Here is a 24356-nt window from a genome sequence, read left to right on the forward strand (position 1 = left end):
CTTGGAAATGGGGAGGGATAGCAGAGAAATCTTACATCACCCTAGAAGGTGAGATGAAGACGGGAAATATAACCTATCAGGATCATAACTGGTAACTCATAGACAACAGACTCAAATTACCATTAGATAGTAGCAAAACTACAAAGGCAAATGGGGGAATCAGGAGTAATCCTAACAACCTCTTAACAGGAGGTCATGCACATAGAGCAGGGAGGGGGTCCCCAGAATGGAGCAGGCGGACAGGAGGAGGCTTTTATCCCAAACCTGAAGACTCCTAGATCCTCACCAAGGACTATCAGTATGAGCACCCAGGACTACATCCCTACTGCCAAGGAGACCACGGGGAAATGGAGTGCCTTTGGAGACCAAGAACTCTGAGGTCACCCACCCCCAATTGGATCTACCACATGGGATGGAAGAAGCCCAAATCCTGCCTTGCAGGATCCAAGGTCATTGGAACAACAACCAGGATCCCTGAGCGGTCCGCAGAAACAGAAGAACAGTAAACTTCCTTCGGGACTAGGGAGAGGAGCTTTTTCTGGCCCTTGTCTGCTTCCAATTTTGGGTCCCCACCCCCTCTCGTAATAACCATCAGGAGCGCTCCAGAAACCCCTCAAAACAAACAAACAAACAAACAAAACTAGAATAGATAGACAGAGAACAACAAGGAAAGCTTAGAAACAGACAGGAAACGGTCAGCGGGAATGCACTTATAACTCACTGGGTGGGACACAAAGATTAGTTACTCCTCACTGGGGTATGGAAGATTTCTCTGCACACCCCTTCTAAACATGCTCACCTAAACTGTTGACATATATCCTGTTAGAATTATAGAGTTAGACCACCTGAAAAACAGCCAGGTTCAGCGAAAACGTGCTTCAATGCTATAAAATGCTAAATACTAACATTAAAATAGGCATGAGACAGCTGAATAGCAATCTAAGCCATTTTAAGGTGTACAGAACACGGTTGAATACAAACCAAAATTGAAATGTCTATGAAAAAGTCACAGGTTGTGGTTGAGAACCTGCATTTTCCTAGTAACATACTGGTTAATCAATACCATGTCAATTAATGCCACAATGTTGTAAATGGTTGGAAATATTATGTTGGGGCTTTTAATTGATTGGGATGATACTCTGCTGGCTCTACCTTCAGACCAGAGATAGTCTCACCAAGAAACCATTGAACTTACCAGGACAATAAGATGCTGGACTTTATACTTGGTAAATACCTCCAATGAAAGAATCTCAACTGAATTAGAACTATGGAAAGGCAACGGGGTGGAGCAATCCGCCGTGGGGGGAGGGTGAGGGGAGGGGCGGGGGGAATCCCAGTGCATAAAAAATGTATCACATAATGTAATGTAATTAATTAAATAAAATGAAATGCAATAAAAAAAGAGAGAACATTAATAATAAAAAAAGAAAAAATTGGTACATATAAACACTTTTCATGCCTTTTCTGAATAAGGTTTATTTATATAAGGCAGATTTATGGGGGGGACAGACAGAATGAAAGATATTTTGTCCACTAGTTCACTCCCCAAGTGGCTGCAATGGCCAGAGCTGAGTATGTCCAAAGCCAGGAACCAGGAGCTTCTTCCTGGTCTCCCACACGAGTGCAGGGTCCCAAGGCTTTGGGCTGCCCTCGACTTCTTTCCAGATCACAAGCAGGGAGCTGGATGGGAAGTAAAGCAGCCAGGATATGAACCAGCACCCACATGGAATCCCTGCACATGCAAGGAGAGGACTTTAGCTACTCGGCAACTGTGCCGGGCCCCCTCAAATGTTTAAACCATTAGTTTATATATGGTGTCCCTTTTTAAATATTGGACTGCATGCTCAACATTGTTTCTAAAACTATAAGGATTCTTGTACTTTAACAAAACAAAAAAGGAAATCCATGCATTTTTTCATAGCATGTGTTTACCATTTTCTAAAGACACTTTGCATATATATGAATTTCAACATTTCTGTAGCATATTCCAAAAACTTTTTAAACCCCTCATATTTTCCATCAGCTATGAGAATAAGTACGATTAAATTAAAATGAGCCCTTTTTATACTCATCAGCTATATTTATATACAATAAGCCACTAGATTTGGGTATAAAATCTGCTATTTAAGTTATCAAAAATTACATTTCAATGTTATTTACAGTAAGGCTTTTTCAGAATTATTTTGTTAAGAGAAACATTCTCTAAAAAAACAGAGAAAGATGGTGCTCGTGGAGGGGGTGAACCACTATTTCTCTATTTAAAACAGAAAAATGAGATGTCACATCTACCAAAAGTCTTTGAAGACTACTTTCATACCTCCTTTTCCCCGTAGGAACTCATTATGTGTGCTTCAATGAGGAGACCACTGACATACACCGGCTTCCTTATTAAAGATCTCTTTTTTTGTAAGCCAAACAAACCACTTTCCAATTCAGTTAATAGGTGTCTCATGGTCTACTCAGGATAGAGTTGTTTTACAACTCTAGTGATGACTTGTTATTATTACTTACCAAGTCCTAGAAGATCAACAGTGGGTTCTGCAGCTTTTTTAGGGCTGGTACTTTTTTTAGGCTCTAATTGTTGATCTTCTTTTTTCTGTAGCTTGAAAATAGAAGATTATATTTATTAATTTTTATCAATCAACAAGTAGCAATAAACAATATGCTTTTGATGTAGCTAGCATTAATAACGAAGCATAGCAAACATTTACAATGAAGCCCAGACCGTTTACCGCTATATCAAGAGCAAATATATATGATTCATTAACTTGTGGTGGAACCCTAAAATCATGTCTAAACACATTTGACTCTTCCTATAATTTGCTGGGGTCTGTGCAGTGGGTGTGAGGGACACGAAGGCGTGAAGAGAACTGTTCCATTGCAGGCAAGGTTGCACGGAATTTCCCGCTGCATGGCAAGGCCCAGGGGATGTTTCTACAACCACATGAAGGCGGTTCTACCTCCCTTTGCATGGACACCGGACAACCCCGCTGAGAATTTTATAATCTATTTAGGCATTGTTTGCCACTGTGGCAGTTGGTCTTTACTATCAATGGGAGCTTGGAAGTTGATGCTGCTGCTAAGTCTTGCCAAAGGGCCTTTTACAATTCATGCTGTCTCTGTCTCTGCTGCCCCTGTTTGACCAGCCTTGGTCATTAGGTTCCCCCTTTTTCGTGATGAATTTCCTCCCTTAACTGAATCAAAATTAAGTTGTAGAATGAGGATTGTAATAGAAATGTGTTACTGATAGAAAACTTGAGAACTTTAAGGTGAAACAACTGGCAGAATTATCCTTGGAAACACCCACTTGACCATGACATCGAAAGTCTGTGCCAGAGCTTTCTCTGGTCCTTACTTAGTTCCAACTTTGGATCCCCATCCTCTCTAGTAATGACCATCAGGGTCGCTCCAGAGCCCCCCATCAAAACAAACAAACAAACAAACAAAATTAGAATAGATAGACAAAGAAAAACAAGGAAAACTTAGAACCAGACAGGAAACGGTCAGCATGGACTCACACATACCTTACTAGTTGGGACACAAAGATTAGTCACTCTTCACTAAGGTACTGAAGATTTCTCTGCACACCCCTCTTAAAACCGTTCTGCACCTCAACTGTTGACATATGTCTTGTTAGAGTTATAAGCCAGTTTAGACTATCCTAAAATCTGCCAAGTTCAGCAAAATTATGCTTCAACAGTATAAACTGCTAAATACTAAAATGAAAACAGACATGAGACAGCTGAATAGTATCCCATAGCCATTTTAGGGTGTATAGAAGTTGGTTGTGTATTAACTAAAATTGAAATGTCAATGAAGTAGTCACAGGAGGTTGTTGAGAACTTGCATTTTTTAACATATTGCTTACTCAATACTATGTCAATTAATTCCATAATGTTGTAAATTCTTGTTGATGTTATGTTGGGGCTTTTAATTGATCAGAATGATATTTTGCCAGCTCTACCTGCAGACCAGAGATGGTCTTCCCAACAAACTGCTGAATTTATCTGGACAATAAGATGCTGGACTCTATGCTTGGTATATGCTTGCAATGAAAGAATCTCAACTGAACTTGAACTTTGGTAATGTAACAAGGTGGAGGAATCCACCATGGGGTGGGGGAGGGTTTGGGGGAATTCCAGAGCCTATGAAACTGTGTCACATAATGCAATGTAATTAATTAAAAAAAAAAGTTTGTGCCAGAAATTGTGACTGCTTCTGTATAAATAAAGAGGACCGCTTTCTTGCAGTGTCCATTATGTTGCTGAAATTGTAGTGGTCCATTTCTTTTCTCTCTACGCCTATTCCATGCACCCTTCTCGAGTTCTGAACTCGGCTGGATCTGGACTCTGACAATAATTGGGCTTGAAACCTCAAGTGCACTGCTCCCCTATCACCCATACTCATGGCAAACAAGACACCACTGTACCAAGAAAAAGCTGGAAAAAAAATGTTCTTTGATTTTCATCACAAGCCCATCCTATTAATGACTTCTGAAATACAGTATTCTCCTTAGCAGTTAAAGTCACAGTTACATTCCAAGCTGACACAAGAAAAGTGTAAGGATGAAAAGACCTTCAACCAGGCCAGTCAGGAAAAGCCACTGTTCCTGCTAGGACAGGAGGTGAACTGAGTAAGGCTGGCTCATGGACCCACTGGTGTGCACGAAATCTGGCATTGGGAAAGGTTCTGATGGAGCCTGGGCAACTCCTCTAGCAGGACACAGCCCTGCAGGTAAGCGCAGGAAGCATAATAGGAAACATCCCAGAACAGGCCATGGAAAGTTTCCCACTGGCATACATGTGGCATGGGTTGGGGCAGACCAGGCTGAACAAGTTCACATCACGCATTGTCAAATCCGAGCACCAGAACAGAGTGTGGGTCAAGTCAGGTTTGGTTGCAACAAAAACCAGTGCACATTACGGAATACCAAGGTGAAGTGACCTGTACAGGATGTGACTGCAGCGCCCAACCAGCACATGTGAGAACCAGGGAGGGAGGGAATGGAGCCGGAAGGGGGAGTGTTGGGGTCCCCCCTCGCCAGACAGCTACTCCCACTGGAGAGCATGGGCTGGGATGGGGGGCAGACCAGACCAGGCAGGGCTACAACAGCATGAGCTGGGATGGGGGCAGACCAGACCAGGCAGGGCTTCAACAGCATGAGCTGGGATGGGGGCTGACTAGACCAGGCAGGGCTACTAGATCAGGGAAAAGCCAGGCTGGGCTGATTGTTTCTAGTGGTGCAAACTACAATTAGAGTGGGTGACGGTTGGTTGGGCTTAGCCACAACATCAGCTGGCACTGAGGGCTAATTCTGTTAAGTTACACTGCAGAACCACCCGGAGAGTGCATAATCTGGGAGTGGGAGTGGCCTAGAAGGGAAATAGTGGGCTCCTCCCTCTTGGGTTACCACTCCCACTGGAGACCATGAAAACCACGACCGGCTGGGGTGGCTAGACACAAAGGCACACAACAGCATGTGTGTGGGCTGGTTGGGTTTAACTAGCTTCAATGCCCAGACATGTATGAGGGCTGAATGGAATGTGGGACAGACTGGACTAGTCTGCTGCACATACTGGCAAACTGGGATAGGGGGCGGGCCTGGTGGGGGTTATCAAGGGTCGCACTGACTAGGCTGCAGCTCCCACTGGCTTATATAAGGGCTGAGTGTGTGCTGGGCAGAACCAGGCTGGACTGCAAACACCCATTGGTTCCAGTGGAAGACAGGGATGAAAACAAAACCAAACTGGCAATTGCAACCACCAGCTGACTGGGGTGATGGACTGTACCAGGCCCTGTATTTGCAAGTACACACAACAATCAGGTCTGGGAACACCTCAGACAAAGTTTCTTTGGGCATCTCCCCAATCGAACTGCCGGACTCAGAACCTTAACCATGAAAAGACAGAGGACAGAACAAGTCAGTCAACTACCTCAGACACAGGTTGGCAGTGAAAAACTGGGCAAACGGAGACTCTAAGGTGGACTATGTCAATCAGTGGATTTTTCAGCGACCTCATCGTACTTTGAATGGCGAGATTGGCAGCAATTCACAACTGTTGAACTATCAAAACCACTTGAGCAAGACCCTCGGAGCATGCCCCACGTCAGGGACCTGGGATGGGTGGGAGACTGGGTGGAGCTTCTCCCTTTGTCTCGCCCTTTATCCCAGATACAGGAAAAAAAAAACAATGTGGAAATAATCGTCTTACCCACAAAAAAAAAAAAAAAAAAAAAAAAAAAAGAAAAAGACCTTCAACCACTGAATTCTGAACTTGAACATCCACCTCTCTTAAACTAAAAAAATAAAACATTCAATCATTCTCTCATATCTCAAATCAATCTTATAAACTCATTCCTTGTATAACTACCCAAATTCACAATTTTGTTATTAGGTTCACTTTTTCTTCACAATTAGCAATATGTAATTTCTAAAAACATTATTTTTATATTACTCTCACCTTCTGATTTAAATTACATCAGCCTGCCACCACTGATTTCTTTAATAACCATCACAAATACAAAAACATCACTTTATAACCATATATATTTTAAAGGGGTTTCACATAATCCTTTCTACATGTTTACTTTTCAACCTGAGATTTATGCTATTTATCAAAAAGGATCTCAAAGACACGACTTGCAGTAATAAAGTAAACAATTCTTTTCACCTGATTACTTAAAATCATGAAGAACAGTCTTCCTCCCTCCCTTTTAAGCTATTACTGGACAACCTGTTATGCAACTATCCAAATGTGCAAAGGAATATTGGGGTAAGAGGCCACACGCATGCAAACTTCAAATGTTCCAGGATATCATCCTGAAAGCTTACTGAGGCATATTTGCACTGCCCTTGGATACTCTGGGAAAGGGTCTTATGTTTTAAAGGCATTTAAAATTTAACACATAGTTAATTGCTTAAAATCAGAACAAAATTTAAATTGAAAATAAACCCAGTTGCATGGCTCAACAGGCTAATTCACCGCCTGCAGGCGCCAGCAATGTAACTATGTACCAATCTGTGTCTTGGCTGGTACTTTCCATTCAGCTCCCTCCTTGTGGTCTAGGAAAGCAATGGAGGATGCCCCAAGTCTTTGGGATCCTGTACCCATGTGGCACTTGGCTTCAGATCAGCTTAGCTCCAGTGACTGTGGCCATTTGGGGAATGGACCAGTGAATGGAAGATAACCCTTCCTTTCTGTAAATCTGCCTTTCAAACAAAAATAAATCTGAAAAGAAACCTACATAATCTAGCCAAATTCATACATTATGCACATTAACTAAAGCTCAGATACTCTATGAAAAACAGAATAGTGTAACAAACATTCTTATTTTTTTCTGATCAGTAAAACTCAATGTTCCAGGGGAAAATGCAGTGAACAACAAAACCTGACTGGTATTACTCCTATTTCCAATGTTCTAACAATCTGGAAGATTTTCAGGTTTTTTTGGTTTTGTTTTGTTTTCAAAACATATTTATTTGAAAGGAAGAGTTACAAAGAGAAATGGAGATAACAATCTCCCCAACACACTAGTTCACTACACAAACATCTCCACCAAGGACAGGTGGGCTAGGCCAAAGCCCGGAGCCCAGAGCTTCATCTATGTCTTTCACATAGGTGCATGGGCCCATACACTTAGGTCATCTTCCTCTGCTTTCCCAGGCCATCAGCAGGCAGCCAGACTGGAAGTGGAGTAGCCAGGACACAAACCAACACACAAATGGGATACAGGCATTGCAGGAGATTAAACCTGCAAAACCACAATGCTGGTCCCCAAGATAAATTTCCTTTAAATCCAAATTCAAATTCTTATTTATGAGGCATTTTGCCACCAAATCAGAACTATTATATTTGAAAGGGAGGTTAAAATTAAAAATAAACATTTTATATACCTGGTCCCAAATGCCTGTAATAATCACAGTTGGGTAAGGTCAAAATTCAAAGCCAGGTACTCAGTCCAAGTCTCCTGCCTAACTTAAGACAGCAATGCTGCGTCCTGGAGACTGTGTTAAGAAGTTAGAAGGAGGAGCAAAACCCACACCTGAATTCAGGCACATGTAATGCTGCTGTCCTAAGTTTTAACCACCATGCCAAATGCTCATCCCTAGAAAGAAACTTTTTCACGTATTTGTACAAAACTAAATCCCAGTGTTAGGTTAATTCTTAGTAGATTGGTTAACAAATTAGAGAAGTTTCTCTTGTTTCTACAACAGGTCAAATTATTACTAAAGATTTTTTATGCCCTAAACTTTACTAGTACAGATACAGAGTTGGCTATTCCAGATGGATTTAAACAAACCATACATTAGTCACAATTGGCATCTCCATCTTCCAGTCGTAGTGAAGTAGTAACTTGAACATACTGATGTCTGCCAAAGTAACTTTTGATGTTACTTTTCTGTTTCACAATAATCCAAGTACTACTTACACATATTAATGAGAGCTACCAAGATTGAATTCAGATGTCACACTCCTCTATACATAATCAGAAACTTAATAAATTTTTTTTAAAGATTTTATTGTTAGCCGTCCTCGACTGCTTTCCCAGGCCACAAGCAGGGGATGGGAAGTGGAGCTGCCGGGATTAGAACCGGGGCATTCAGGGCGAGGACTTTAGCCACTAGGCCATGCTGCCGGGCCCTAAAAACCTAATAAATTAACCTCTTTATTCTAACTATGAAACAGCCAGGGATACACCAAAGCACCACAATGGCTAAGAAATCTTCCTAAAATTATACACAGGTAAATAAACAGCTTATATTTTATAGCTAAATACCAATAAAAACACACTGTCTACACAACTATTCAACAGCAATTGAAAAGCAATTTTGATTAGTAACTACTCTTACAAGGCTTTTTGTAGAAGGAAAAAGTACTTAGTTTGGGGGTAATAATATCTAAAATTATAGACTAGAGAAAAACAAATGTTCCTATAATATTGCAATTGCCATGGTTCAAAAAAACCTAAAATGTACAATTACATAAACAAAGATATATATAAATTCAACCAGTATTAATTATAAAGTAACGTCAAAAATGGGAACTGTTGACTATCCTAATTTGATCAGAACAAATTTTATATATATACAAATCACATTTGTATTGAAACTCCAGAATGTAGTCGGTGAATTCATACTTATACAATTTTTATGGTCTAGGTTTTGTGTTTTACTCCATTATATTGTATATTCAACCCAAAACCATCATTAAATTTGAGGTAAGGCCTATTTCAAATAAGCACAACCTCCAGCCATTAAATCAGTTCACTGCTAGGGCTGCCCAATACCGTCATACTGTTAAAGTTGACAAGGCAGATACTCAGTTTTTGATAGAAGCGGATTATTAATGGTCTTAGAAAATGAACTAGGAAGAAATAGGTGAACTGGTAAGTCTCCTTTATTTGGCACATTGTATAATCTAGAATTTCAAAAATCAGGTGGTATTTTTGTTTTTAAAGATTTATTTATTTTTACTGGAAAGTCAGATATACAGAGAAAAGAGACAGAGAAGATCTTCTGTCTATTGATTCACTCTCCAAGTGACTGCAATGGCCAGAGCTGAGCCGATCTGTAGCCAGGAGCTTCCTCCTGGTCTCCCACACAAGTGCAGGGTCCCAAGGCTTTGGGCTGTCCTCCACTGCTTCCCCAGGCCACGGGCAGGGAGCTGGATGGGAAATGGAGCAGCTGGGACATGAACTAGTGCCCACATGGGATCCCAGCATATGCAAGGCAAGGACCCCAGCCACTAGGCTACCGTGCCAGGCCCAAAAACCAAGTATTTAAGATGATCAAGTTTAGATAAGTTTTCTTCTTCTCCTTTATACAGCATCGAAGACATGGGATAGATTTAAATAATCTGGACTTAACAGAAGATGTATTCTGTGCTCATCCTGAAAATCACATCTTGTGACTAAAACAAACTGTACTAGTGGCCTTCAAAAACTTCATGGGGTATATGCATTACGAAAAAACTATGCAGTGTTGCCAAAAAAAAAAAAAAAAACAAACAACAACAACAAAAAAACACAAAACTGCACCAAAATAAACCTTTTTTAAACTTTTTTTTCCCTACAAACTATCTGACATTTCCTCATATTTGCTGATCTCTGGTTAATGTTCACAGAACTTTTAACAAATTTCCATAAATACTTTGGTGGGGGCAGGCACTTGGCACAAGAGTAAGTTCCCTCTAGAACTGCAGCCGATACGCAGTGTTTGGGTTAGGTCTCTGCCCCATTTCCCACCCTCCTCCTGTTGATGCATGCTTTGGGGGGCAACAGCTGATGGATCAAGCATTTGGATACCTTCCATGCATATGGGAGATGCAATTGGAGTTCTGGGGGTTCCTGAGCGTTACCCACATTTTGAGAGTCAAGTAGCAGATGGAAAATCTGATTGCCTTTTTCTCTCTCCATCTTCTTCTTCCTCTTACTTACCCCCTCTGCTTTTAAAGCAAAATTAATTAAAATTCTAAACACATTTTAGTTAACAATTAAACGGATATGCAACACACATGGTTTCCTGATAAATTCTAAATTAAAAATAATCTTCAAGAAGATGTCTGCTTTCTCTAAGATTTGCCTATTACACAAGAAGTCATGGTCCTAAAAAAAAAAATTCTTATGATACTGGGACCAGCACTGTGGTATTAAATAAACCTCTGCCTGCAATGTCAGTTTCCTATATGTGCACCAGTTAGAGCCCTTAGCTGCTCTAATTCTGATCCAGCTCCCTGTTAACATGCCTGGGAAAGCAGCAGAAAACAGCTTAAGTCCATGGGATCCTAAACCCATGTGGTAGACCTGTGTGAAGCTTGTAACTCCTGGCTTGGTCCTGGCCCAGCCTGGCCACTGAGTTCCATGAAGCAACAATGGAACATCTATTTCACTTTCTGCAACTCTGCTTTTCAAATAAAGAAATAAAGATACTATCATTCAAAAGAATATCAGGATACAGAAATAAATCATCAAAATATTAATATATAAGCCATTAATTTGTTCTTCTCTTCTATGGTACAGCATAACAATTTTTTCAGGTTTTTGAAATACAGCTCTCATAAACTCAAAATATGTAATATCTTAAAGTCAAATTTTATAAGATTAAGAATAAAGATGCTACTGTGTCGTTAGGATTTATGGGCAGAGATTACTATAGTGAAATTTAACAGTCGAATGATAGCATGATGACCACATTTTCCTTCATAAAACTGTCATCCTTTCGTATTTCATATCTGCTCAGACATGGGAGACATTATGTATAAATCACTGCACTTTAAATTCTCCTACTACTAGAAACACAGAGGCAATCTGCTCCTAGTAAATGAGGAATGCAGTCAACTATGAGTGGATAATACTGGGCAATCTATTAATTTGGCAAATAAAATTTTCTAACAAGCAAAAGCATAGGCTTACTTAGATAAAGCAATTTTATAAAATGCAATTTCCTTAGATTCATATTGAGATGTCTCATTCAAATTATTAAAGCTTTTATTAGCAAAGTTTCACTGTATCATCTTTTATGATCCATGTTACTACACAAAATATAATTGAATAAAAAATTCTGGGGGTTCCACTTTCTATATTATTGCCATTCCTAATCTCTAAACAATGTGGCTCACTATTCTTCAGTTGGTCAATTAGTAATAGAATTAATATACAAGAACATGAAATTCTAAGAACTGGAGATTCAAAATGTTCTTTAAAAACTAACTACATCTTAAAACATAACCATTGTATCTACAATACTTTCTTCACATTCAATAAGATAATACAACTAGAAAGGACACATACATTAAACTATAAATTAAACTATTTTTTAAGATTGTTATTTATTTGAAAGTGTTACAAAAGAGAAGGAGAGACAGACAGCTCCTGCATCCCTTGGTTCACTTCTCAAATGGCAACAAAGGCCAGACTGGGCCAGGCAGAAGCCAGAACCTGGAACTACATCTGAACCCACTATATAGGAAGCAATGGCCCAAGCACTTGAGCCATCTTTTGCTCCATTTCCAGGTACATTATCAGGTAGATGCATTTAAAGTAGAACAGCCAGGAATAGAACTGGCACTCATTTGGAATGTCAGTATCACCAGGATAGTAGTTAGTCCGACAGGTCTTTTCTCCTTGTGCCATGGTTTTTGGGTTGAAGTACACAGTCCAGGAGTGTAGATACAATTTACAGTAACTGCAGCACAAATCAGAGTACTGAATACTGCGCTCTGATTCTTCACTCTTGCTTCCTGTTAAAGACGACCAAAGAAAGCAGGAGATAATGGTTAAAGTAACTGAGTTCCCACCACTAAGGTGAGAGACTTGGATTACATTCCTGGTTCACAGCTTGATTCACACCTGGGGGCCATCAAAAGCATATGAGGACTGACCCAAGAGGTTGGATCTTTCTGTGTGTGTGTGCATGTGTACACAAATGCACTTAACACATCTTTGAAAAATATATATAGAAAGGTTGAGCATCATTAATCCAAAACTTTGAAATCTAAACCCTATAGGTTAGATACGGTTTAGGTAAGCATAAATGGTCAACTTATTTTAAAAATAAACATTACATCCAGTGATGGTCATGCATATGCAGTGTTGGTTCCAAGAGATTAAAGACAGTAAGAAGCTCTGACTGGTTCAAACTGCAATCAAGAGCTGTGGGATTCAAGTTCTGTCATATTTATTGACTGTATAATCGTACTTGGCTCTCATTTCTTCATCTAAGAATCACTTGTATCTTTAAGTATCACTTGGAGAGTTAAAACATTATTTAGGGCCATGCAACATTATCAACTTAAAACATCATCCTGCGATTGGGGCCCACATCCCATCCAGTCCAAACTGCCTCATTTCTGACACAGCCCCTTGGTGGTGTGCCTAGGAAAAAGCAACTCACTGTAGAAGGCCCAGCTATTTGGGCCACTGTACCTACGTGCAGACATGGATGGAGTCTGGGCTCCTGGCTTCAGCCTAGTCTTCCCCTGACTCTTGTGACCATCTAGGCAGTGAACTAGCAAATGAGGATTTTTCTCTTTGTGCTTCTCCTTTTATCTTTATAATTGCCTTTCAAACACATAAATAAATACTTTAAAATTAGCCTACCATAGCTTTATTGTATTTTTAGGCCACCTGTGGTTGCCTTGGCAGAGACAGAGCAAGTTATTTCTCATCCTTTTATGTCCCATGGACCAAAGGTTCCCCAAACCTGATCCATGATGGATTGAATTAGATTATTTACATCTTCACTAGCTTTAAAGTCCACCAGTGAAATCAGTGTGGGTATTAAATACCAACTCTGCAGAAATAGCCAATCAAGAACTTTACTGCTCATTAAGGGCCATTTGCACAGATTTTCACACAGCCTATAATTACTGAATCACAATATTCAGTGCAGGAATACACCTTTCAAAAAACTGCAAAACTCATATAGATATTCTAGGGAAAAATATTAGAAGACATAAATCTGGGGTTGTGCAGCAGCTAAAGAGGGTAGTCCTCCACCTACAGCACCAGCATCCTATATGGATACTGGTTCATGTCCCACTTGGTCCACTTCCAATCCAGCTCTCTTCTTATGACTAGGAAAGCAGCAGAGAATGGTCCACGTTCTTGGCCCGTACACCCTCTGGAGTTCCAGAGAAAGTTGCTGGCTTTGGACTGTCTGAGCTCTCACTACCATGGCCATTTGGGGTTGAACCAGCAGATAAAAGATTGTCATTCTCTCTCTTTCTCGCTCTCTCTCTCTCCTCCGTGAATCTGCATTTCAAATTAAAAATACATCTTTAGGGAAAAAAATATTGCAAATTGTTAACATCGTATTAATCTCATTCTAATGTTGCAAAGCTTTACTACCAGTTTACCTTCCATGACTATTTTGCTACAATAGAAACAGACAGTACTTTCATAAACTGTCTTTCACAGTTGGGCTAAATTTTTCCTAGCATATTTACATTTTTTCCTTCCTTTTAAAAAAGGTTATTAAAAGTATAAGCTGGGGGCACAGCATGGTAGCCTAGTGGCTAAAATCCTTGCCTTGAACGTGCCAGAATCCCACATGGGTGCTAGTTCTAGTCCCGGTGGCCCCACTTCCCATCCAGCTCCCTGCTTTTGGCCTGGGAAAGCAGTCAAGGACAACCCAAAGACTTGTAATCCTGCACCCGAATGGGAGACCTGGAAGAGGTTTCTGGCTCCTGGCACTGGATCAGCGCAGCTCCGGCCATTGTGGCCGCTTGGAGAGTGACCCATCGGAGGGAAGATCTTCCTATCTGTCTCTTTTCCTCTCTGTGTATCTGACTTTCCAACAAAAATAATAAATCTTAAAAAAAAAACTTGAAATAATTTTTAAAAAAGTATAAGCTGGAGGGAAAAAGCATGCTGAATACTACACTGCTTATATATTCCTCTGTTGGCTTAGTGGTTGGATTCTCATTTTAAGCTTTCTGGTTTCTGATCCTAACCATTCACTCCCTCAAGTATAGTGGACTCAGAGAGCTGTCTGCATTGTTGAAGTGTCTTTGTCTTGTAAAAGGAAAAATTCCAAAATCTCAAGCAGATGCCCAAAGTAGAGACAATTCCAAATCCCATACCTGTGATGCAGCTTCGTGTACAAATTAGAAACAGTAAAGCTTTTATCAGGTAACAATGTGTACCAGAATACTATAATGAAGCTGACCAGTATCAACACTCCAATGTTCTGGGGCCACTGTAAACTGGGGCTACTTAAAGTGCTATGATTTTGCAGAGCTGACCTGATAATTAAGATGGCTACTGAGTGACGAGTGGGTATGAGCAAGTACAAGACCAAGCAGGAAAGGGGAAACCTTTTAAAATAAGGACCTCTTGCATATAATTAACAGTATGCAAATATAAACATGAAAATAGATGATATGAGAACAGCACTGACAGCTCAAGAAAAATTAACAAGATAAAGCAAACAAAGTGTACGTAGGTCTAAAGCATGCCTTTCTGCTTTCTTCCCCTCAAAGAATAAGTCATGGGAAAGAAAAGGGGATGACTGAAGTAGAGATGTCTACAGTGAGCACTTACACATCTGCTATGTAAGAGTCCAATTAACTGTTATGGAAGATGGTAGAGGAATGGATTGGGCAAACACCATAGGTGGAAGACAAAAAGATTTTCTCCTCTCTCCTGCCTCTGTTCCTAGAAGACAAAGTAGTTTTTTTTTCTAATGACATCTTTGCACTCCAAAGCTACAACAGGACGTGCTACTTAGAAGACATTTCATAAAAAATACACTGTATTTAGAACATGCAGGGAAACAATAAGTTGAAGATCACACAAACAGCCCAGGCAGCACATAAATAAAAACAGGGGCTTTTGGAAATGAGCTCCATCAGGCAGATCAGCAAACACCAGGATGACAGAGGGAAAGGATCAGACCAATAATAGAAACATCAATTTCCCAAAAACAAATCACAACTAAATCAACCTGGTAGAGAGTAAACACAACAAAGGAAGGGATTTTGTCTCTTTTTTTCACTACCACATCTCAAGAGCCTCTAACAGTGTCACAAATCAAGCACACACTACACTTTGAATAATTTGTGTGTATTTCAGGATTAGGCAGATGAGCATCTCATCCAAAAATAATCACAGACAATGACAATGTCTTTGAATAGCTTAATTTCAAAGCTTTAATTTTCTGACTCCAGCAGCCATAATTTTTTTAACTATACTAAGCTACTATAACTTAGCACAGACAATATCTTCAGTCAGTTCAGGGACACCTCTTACTGAAAATGTTTTGTTAAAAAATATTAACAGCTTGCTACTTCCTAATGAATATTAGCAGTTATTCACACTAACCCATGGCAGTTACTCATGTAAAGATAAGCAATCTCAACAGCTTCATTTTTTGATTGATCTGCCCTAATAAAATCATAAGTAATCTTGAACAAATTTTGGTCTCTGAATCTTACATTTGTCCACTATACGATTACTATATTAAAGCTTCTTAGGGTAACTGAGAATTAATTGGTTCAAATAAAAATCCTTAGCACAATGCATGACAGTGAGAGCATTAAGTGTTGATTCAGTGCCCTTATCTATTCTCCCTTCTCTCCTCTATCACTTTGGGTATTATCATAATATACTAAAAAGCAGTATAGCATATGGAATAAGAGCAGATAATGTGAAGGTAGAATGGATTCAATTTTTAAGGTAGCCACTACTCAATAGCTGGATAACAGCATTAAACCATCAAATCTGGATCTCTCATGCTCTCAATATATATGAAAACACCCCTAGCATCAGAGTCAGGAAGCTGTTGGGAAGAATATAAAATAGTATATATAAATGGTTTGAAATAGTGTCTATTAATGGCATATGTTAATTACAAGGTAACTAACTGGAGGTTATGTTAGTTATCTTCAATGACTAATCTACACTTCAGCTACAACATTTTGTTTCCCATTTTTACTATTATTTTCCATGGCACAGTATTGTAGGTATTGGGGCTCCTCCCTCTCCCTCACTGGACCTTCCCTGTTTTCCCCCTCCTGCTATTTTTCCCATATTTTCACAGGGGTATAGTCTTTGAGTAGCAGTTACAAGGTTTAACTTTTCTGCTACATAAGAGTTTCATAGCGTTGTTAGCTACAAAACTCCTATGCAAAGACTTAACCTTACTAAAACTACCTCTATCAAAACATTTAATGAGAAGTATATTCCAAACTTTCTATTAAGAGAAATTTCTAATTTACTAAGAAGGGCTGTAGTGCTTGCATACTTAGTGAATAAAAGCCTTTCTTTCATTAAATAGGAAATGAAAGCTTTGCCACTAAAGTAATTGGATTTTTCCCTTTTTATTACTTCACTTGCAATAATGCTTTAGATGATTACAAAAACATTTAAGTTCTGTGAAGGAAGAAAGTTTCCAATTTAGTACAAGGCCTGTAACAGAATCTAACAGGGTTGGGTTTTTTTTTTTTTTTTGGCCTCAATCCTCATACTTTTTCTCATTAGTTACTTTAAAACTAATCAAGTATTCTAAAGCTATTAAAACGTCACCTACTTCCCTTTTCCTCTAAGACTTGAGGGCATTCAACTGACAGATGGAGGTGACTACCAATTTGATACAGCTTTTTATAAGATAATTCTTATTTTAATAAATTCTGAATTATATTAATCAGTCAGTAAACAGCAAACGAAACTGACTGAACTTTCCACATGCCAGTGAAAAGTATCTCAAGCTAATTAAGTTACTTATTCATTTTAAGGGACACTTTCAGTTTCAAGGACATTCTACATGCCTACTTAGTATCAACAAAAGTAGTATATTTCTTTGAATATATATGTCTTTTTCAAATGACAAAACCCAGTTATGATGAACAATACAAAGCAACTGTAACTCCCTCAAAAGAATATAAAATGGCACAAGCACTAGAAAGCTGTGGCAGAAGCGGTACAGCATGGTGGCATAGTGGGCTCTGGTTTGTGTCCCAGCTGCTCCACTTCCAATTCAGCTCCCTATTAGTAACCAGGGAGAGCAGCGAAGACTAGCCCAAGTTCTTGGGTTCCTGCACCCATGTGAAAAAGCCAGAAGACACGTGTAGGAGGTTGCATAACAGCAAAACAGAGGAAATAAACGTCTAGTGTTAGTACAATGAGGTGAATACAATTAACAACAACCTATTATTTATTTTCTTCGATAATAGGAGAGGATCAAAGGATCCAATCTTAAAAGTCATGGCAAGAGGGAAAAGTTAATTATTTTGATATCATGTGTACATAACTGTATACATTTATTAAAGTGTTATACTGTATCACATATTTGTAACTATTAAGTGTTGATAAAATTTTTTGTTTGAAAAGATGGATGTAAAATAACCTGACTGGATTCTCATACATTCAATACATGTGTTCTCATTCACCCTACAAATACATACTATACAACAACTGAACTTTTGAAAAAACAAAGAACACTGGGATTTACAAAGCCCCACCTTTAGATGGGCGAAATAGCACTGTCCCTTACCTATCCTACCCTTTGCCTATTCAGTTGGCTTCCTCAGTGGAGGATAATCTTTTTTTTTGCCAAGGGTCATTTTAATATTTAAAATATAATTCACATACCATAAGAAATTATGAACTAAAAAATTAGCCTGGGGTGCCTGCCCGTAATGTAAAGCCTTAGACTTCATCCACTGGAGTAAGCCCCTCCAGTAAGACAACTTTGCGACCTCATCCTGAAAGATCCAACACCATCAAGGAGACAATGAAGGAGGAAGAGGCCAGACTCCTCCCATCACCAGATGACAGGGGGGATTTTAAGAGATTGGCACATCAAGCACAATTGTCTCTGACCTCATGATGTATTTGATAAAACAACTGAATGGATGATATTCTGGAACACTAATAATCAGTGGGTAAGGTTATGCTCTTGTCCCTAGAATTTCCTGATGGATCCTCAAAACTGAGTTGCCCTATGGCTCATCTGACCTTGGAAGTTCAGCAACTCCCCTGAATACAATGCTGCCCCTGGAGAAAAGGGAAACCCCAGTGGAACTGCCTCTAAGAACAGAAAAACTAAATTTGTTTAATATTCCTCTTGTTCCACTACAGGTCAGGAGTGCAGAGAAATTCTCCACCTTCTTAGCATGTCTGAGGAAGACTAAGTAATTTATAGGTAACTATAACTATTTGTTATTTATAGATAACAAATTCTTAACGACCTTAGACATTAGAAAAACCATAGAACCTTGTGGTGGGATCCAAGAACAACCCTGACATCCCCTTAAAAAGACGTTGTGTGTACAGAGCAGGAGGAGATCTCAGGGTGGAACAGGAGGATAAGAGGAAGTCTGTATCCTAGTCCCAGAGACTCCGGGAGGCCTCCCAAGTGCTTTTGCCACAGAAGCAATGGATATTTTTGTCGAGGATTGTCAGTAGGGACACCAAGAACTGTATCCCGACTGCCTAGGAGATCACAGGGAATATGAATGCTCTTGGAGGATGAGAACTCTGAGGTCAGTCATTTCCTATTGGATTTCTCACATGGGATGGTAGCAGCCCCAAACCCTCTCATAGGGTCTGGTGACAACCAACTACAGCCAGGAGCCCCGGGTGGCACTCAAGAGATAAAAGGATTGTGAATTTCCTTCTGGAGTCAGAAGAGGAGCTTTCTCTGGTCCTTATCTAGTCCCAGCCTTGGCTCCCAGACCTGTCTTACACTAACCATCAGGGTTGATTGTGAGCCCCCAAATTAGTTCAGATAGAGACCAATAAAGGTCAGCTAGTTGATAATCACTCAGCTTGTACCTTGCTGATCAGAGTTCCCATCTGGCTTTCAGACTGATACAGAAAGTCTGGAACAGCCAGGGAAAAGGCCAACTAGCCTATAATCGCTCAGTCTGTATTTACTGGTCAGGGTCCCTATTTGCTTCTCCTGGACTTTACTAGGTAGGATGTAGAGTTAAATTTTTCCTCACTCACTAGGTTGTTGGGGATTTCCTGGTTCACCTGCCTAAAACTTTTCTATTCTTCAATTGTTAAAATGCAAAGTTCTGTAAAACCATGCTTAATCACTATATATTGCAAAGTTTAAATTGTGGCTTAAGATTCTCCCCCCCCCCAAAAAAAATTTTATCAGTTTACGACTGTTAAACAAGATGTAACTGCATAGAAAAAAATTAACCTGCTCTAGATCTACCGAATTTCAAGTACTACCTGTGGTTTCCTTCATAGAATCACACCAAATGATTTCAAAAGAACATAATTGATAGACCAGATACTCCTAACATTTGCCTCAAGACAATCTCCAGATAATAGGTGTATTTTACATAATGGACAGCTACCTTACCAGAACAATACACTGAGGTTATGGTTAAATGTCTGGCCATAACTACAAAATGAGAGGGATACAAAATGGAGGCAGTATTTAACTTACTTTAGAACAACAAAACTATCAGACTAAATTATTTTTAAGGTTCCTTTTTCCCAGTCTCACTCTTCAGTCACACTGAATATCATGGTGAAGAGAATGGAAATACCCACATACTCCTCACTGTATGCTTTATTCAGTCAAGAGAGAAGGACTGAGTGTGGGTGGAGATGAACAAATCAGATGATGCACTGAGGGAATGGAATTTGGGTGAACTGAAGCCACAGGAAGCAAAATATATAGAGTGCAGCTAAAAGCCCTAATGACATCTGATCAAAGCTCTGCAGCTTATGAATTAAAAAAAAAGCTGCAAATGATAAAATGTCTTCTGAGCACTGGATATAGAGTGTTAAAGCAGACTGCTCAGTGTTCTCTATAACATTATTATATATATTGTTCTCAATATTCTCATAAAATTCCAAGGATGTTCATACTGATCTTAACTACCATCTTCCTACAGGAAAAATATTGGATTTCTTTAAAAGAAGTAATCCTGTTTTCAATTCCATTATTTCCCAAAGTCCAATATGCTTACCTGTTACTGTATTTATTGATGGAACAAAAAACAGTAAAAGTGCTTTTTGGACAAGTAAACAATATAAGGTATTTTATACTTCCTATTATTGTGCTCAACAAAATGAATTATTTGCCCTGATTCAAACTTCAAAATATTTTTCTAAACCTATTAATATTATTGCTGGTTCTGCTTATGTTGTACTAATAGCTAAATGGATTTCAACACCACTTACTAATCATAGAACTATTGTAATGTGCTTGTCAGCTCTCTCTTTACGGTGAAATTGAAGTGATTATTCCTCTTCTGACAGACACCCTTTTCATCAGAAGTGTAAAAGTTTTTCCTATTGCAACTCGGACTATACCGGATTTCATTGGGAGAACTGCAATGAAACTGCAAGAAAATGCAATTAGGTGGACACACCTGGCATGACTGGGACCTCGTGGCATCTTGCTAAAGAATTGCTCAGAATGGAATGACTATTTCTAATTTTCAAAACACCACTGCAATGTCGGATAACATCACTGGAATTCGATCACTTGCCCGGGCTCATGGAGGTTTCAGTCACACATTCCCTCAACTTCTGATTTCTAAAACTGTCTATGGCCAAAGACAACATCATCTCTGGAAGCTGGCTGCTGCACTCTCTTCAGTTACTTTGTCTAACAGAGCATTTTTGGAACTTCTAAATCCATTTCTAGTTACAATTTTATTCAAGTTAACCTCTATAATGTTTCTGGCTTGTGTTAATTTTCCTTTGGTTATTATGCTGGGCACTATGTCTGTTACAAATGATTTTGTAAATTGCTTTCACTGTTGACTGTATACTTGCCTTAATTCTAGTGTCATGTTTAATGTTACTCAGGATTCTATTATGGTGCTTACTCCACGACAACATGTGTGGCTACCTGTTAATCATACTCGCCCTTGAGAAAGGTCAACTTCTCAGGGGTTAACACTCTTTCTTTCAACATATACTTCTCTATTCAGAAAGATTTATAGGTATTCTCATAGCTATTATCATCGGATTTATTGTTGTGCCTACTCTTGCTACTGTTTCAGGGGTAACTTTTGATGTGAGGATGTAATGTGGCATGCATTTCTACTTTCAGACAAAGATGGACTTAAAATGAAACTGTTTACTATATCTTGACAATAGGATTCTGGACTCTCTGCCATTGTCCATGCCTGCAATGATGGACATATGACTGTGTATGAAGAACTATATGTTAGTAATGATATAGAGGAACTGGGGGGGTGGAGAGACCTGGGGAGGGGATAAGGGAATACGAAACTGTATTATAAAATATTAACAAAAATAAAATGTATTTTTTTTTTAAAAAAAGAAGAAGCTATGCAGAGAAATCCTCAATACCCTAGTGAGGAGTAACTAATATTTCACATCTTCCTCACACCTTCTATGGTGATGGAAGATTTCTCCGCTCTCCTGTCCCATTATGGAATAACATAGGGTATTAAAAGTATATTAGGTTTTACGGTTCTTTGATGTAGATTATAAGCAGTCTGACTCACATTGATTGTTAGTTCGTTGGTTACTTCACAATATCTTATTGCATGTGAGATAGGCTGCTTGAGGTTGAGATAATATTACATTTTACAGGTACTATTTTTCATATACTCCTCACTAGGGTATTGAGGATTTCTCTGCACATCCCTCCTAAAACTGTTCTGCACCTCAACTGTTGACATATGTCTTGTTAGAGTTATAAGCCAGTCTAGACTACCCGAAAAAATACCAGGTTCAGCAAAATTATGCTTCAACACTATAAAAGGCTAAATATTATAATGAAAATAGACACAAGACAGTTGAATAGTAATCTATAGTGATTTTAAGATGTATAGAACTTGGTTCTATATAAACTAAAATTGAAATGTCAATGAAGTAGTCACAGGATGTTGTTAAGAACTTGCATTTTTTTTTAACATATTGGTTACTCAATACTATGTCAATTAATTCCATAATTCCAAATTGTTGCTGGTGTTATGTTGGGGCTTTTAATTGATCGGGACGATATTCTGCTGGCTCCACCTGTAGACCAGAGATGGTCTCCCCAACAAGCCACTGAACTTATCTGGACAATAAGATGCTGGACTTTATGCTTGGTGTATACGTGCAATGAAACAATCTCAACTGAACTTGAACTGTGGTTATGCAACAAGGTGGAGGAATCCACCATGGGGGGAGGGTTTGGGGAGGGATGGGGAGAACCCAAGTACCTATGAAACTGTGTCACATAATACAATGTAATTAATAAAAAAAAACTGAAACATTGAAAAAAAAGAAGCTATGTAAACTAAGGAATTTGCAGAAAATTGGCATCAAGAGTTGCATAAATTATGGCAAGCTCAAACTCATGTTAGTCAAGAAATTCATGGAGAACTCCAGGTGACATGTCAGGGCATGTATTGGTAAGATTTGAAATATCAACAATTATGGTGACAGATTATGATGTTGTGTGATTGGAATTCCACTCGGTTTTGTATTACCCCTATCATTGTAATCGATCACAGTTTGAATGGGAACAAATTCAGGCCCATTTGGATGGTAAATTGGGCAACAATTCATTAGATATAATTCAATTAGAAAATGAAGCAGAGGAGACTTTTAAGCAAGAGATGTCTCTGGACAATCTTATTTAATTGTTGCCTGATAAACTTTCAAGGCTAGACCCTAAAGCATGGATATAAAGCATTAACTGACAGCATTAGCATGTCCAGAGTAGTTTTAATTATTTTGTTAATTCTTTTCATTTTAGGATTTATCTTTATCCGCTCAAAAATGAAACCTGCTACTCAGACACTGCTGAGATACATCTGCCCACTCTTTATTCTAAGAAATACAGGAGGAATTTGTTGAAAGTTTTGCCTCCCAAAAAAGCCAGACCACAAAATGTCCGAGGACCCCGAATCTCAAACATTCTTAGCAGACTAAGAATGTTGCCGAAGGCAGACCTGCTGAGATGGCAGGCCACCTCACTGACGAACCGCTCATGGAAGATGTGAGACGTCTTCATTATCATCTTCTTCCTTTAGCAATTGTGGCCTGAACATATCTGAGTACAAAGTTTTGTTAGATTCCTTTTCTGGTTAGATCTGTTGTTCACTGGTGTTGATTTCTGTAACTCATGTTTGCTCCTATGGTGGCTCACAGCCTGGTCATTGTTCCCCTAATCCCTTGTGATCTATCATTAGAAGCAGTTTGTATGTTACTGTTTCGTTAACTTGTAACTTTTACCAGCCTGCCTGCTTTGCAGAAAATTGGTATAAGTTGCCCCAGAAAATTTCAATAAAGTGTGCACTGGTTCATCTCGCCTTTGCATCCCCTGTATCCCAAATTTCTTCTTGGCGTGGAGGTCACACCTTGAGTCCCAATCCCCACCTGAGGGAACCCCAAGACAGGACAGATTGATTTCTTTTTATACTTCAGGAATACCACTAAAATCTTTTCAATTTCAAAGTGAGAAAGACTTGTTGGCAGCAAATAGCAACCTATATCACAATAAACTCCAACAAGAGAGGCAGCACTAAAATGTAATTATACACACATGTAATATATGTATATTATATATGCATATCTAATACATATGTACATATTTATTAGACACATATTATATATGTACATACATAGATACACAAAAATATCAACATAAAACCTAGCAATTTCTTTTAAAAACCTACAAAAATGGGCTGGTGTTGTAACAGAGCAGGTAAGGCTGGTGCCTGTCATGCAATATATGAGTGCTGATTCATGTCTAGCTGCTGTACTTCTGATCTAGCTCATTACTTCTGTTCTGAGAAAAGCAGTGGAATATGGTCCCCTGCCAACCACCTGGGAGAACCAGACGAAGCTAGAATGGAAATGGAGCAGCTAGGACTTCAACTGACAACAGTATGGGATGCCAGCACTGCAAGCAGTGGCTT

The 24356-nt window shown here is 39.1% G+C and overlaps 1 protein-coding gene across 4 annotated transcripts in view; it reads right to left on the reverse strand.

The window, feature by feature from the left end:
• Window positions 1-24356, reverse strand: part of SMAP1 (small ArfGAP 1) — a 160411-nt gene that overhangs the window by 32017 nt on the left and 104038 nt on the right. For all 4 annotated transcript variants that reach the window (XM_058661533.1, XM_058661527.1, XM_058661520.1 and 1 more), the window contains one exon: window positions 2512-2596. In XM_058661533.1, the coding sequence (XP_058517516.1) occupies window positions 2512-2596 (85 nt within the window). The remainder of the gene's footprint in view (window positions 1-2511; window positions 2597-24356) is intronic.

This window comes from Ochotona princeps, chromosome 1 (genome assembly GCF_030435755.1).
Source record: "Ochotona princeps isolate mOchPri1 chromosome 1, mOchPri1.hap1, whole genome shotgun sequence".
Taxonomy (NCBI): domain Eukaryota; kingdom Metazoa; phylum Chordata; class Mammalia; order Lagomorpha; family Ochotonidae; genus Ochotona; species Ochotona princeps.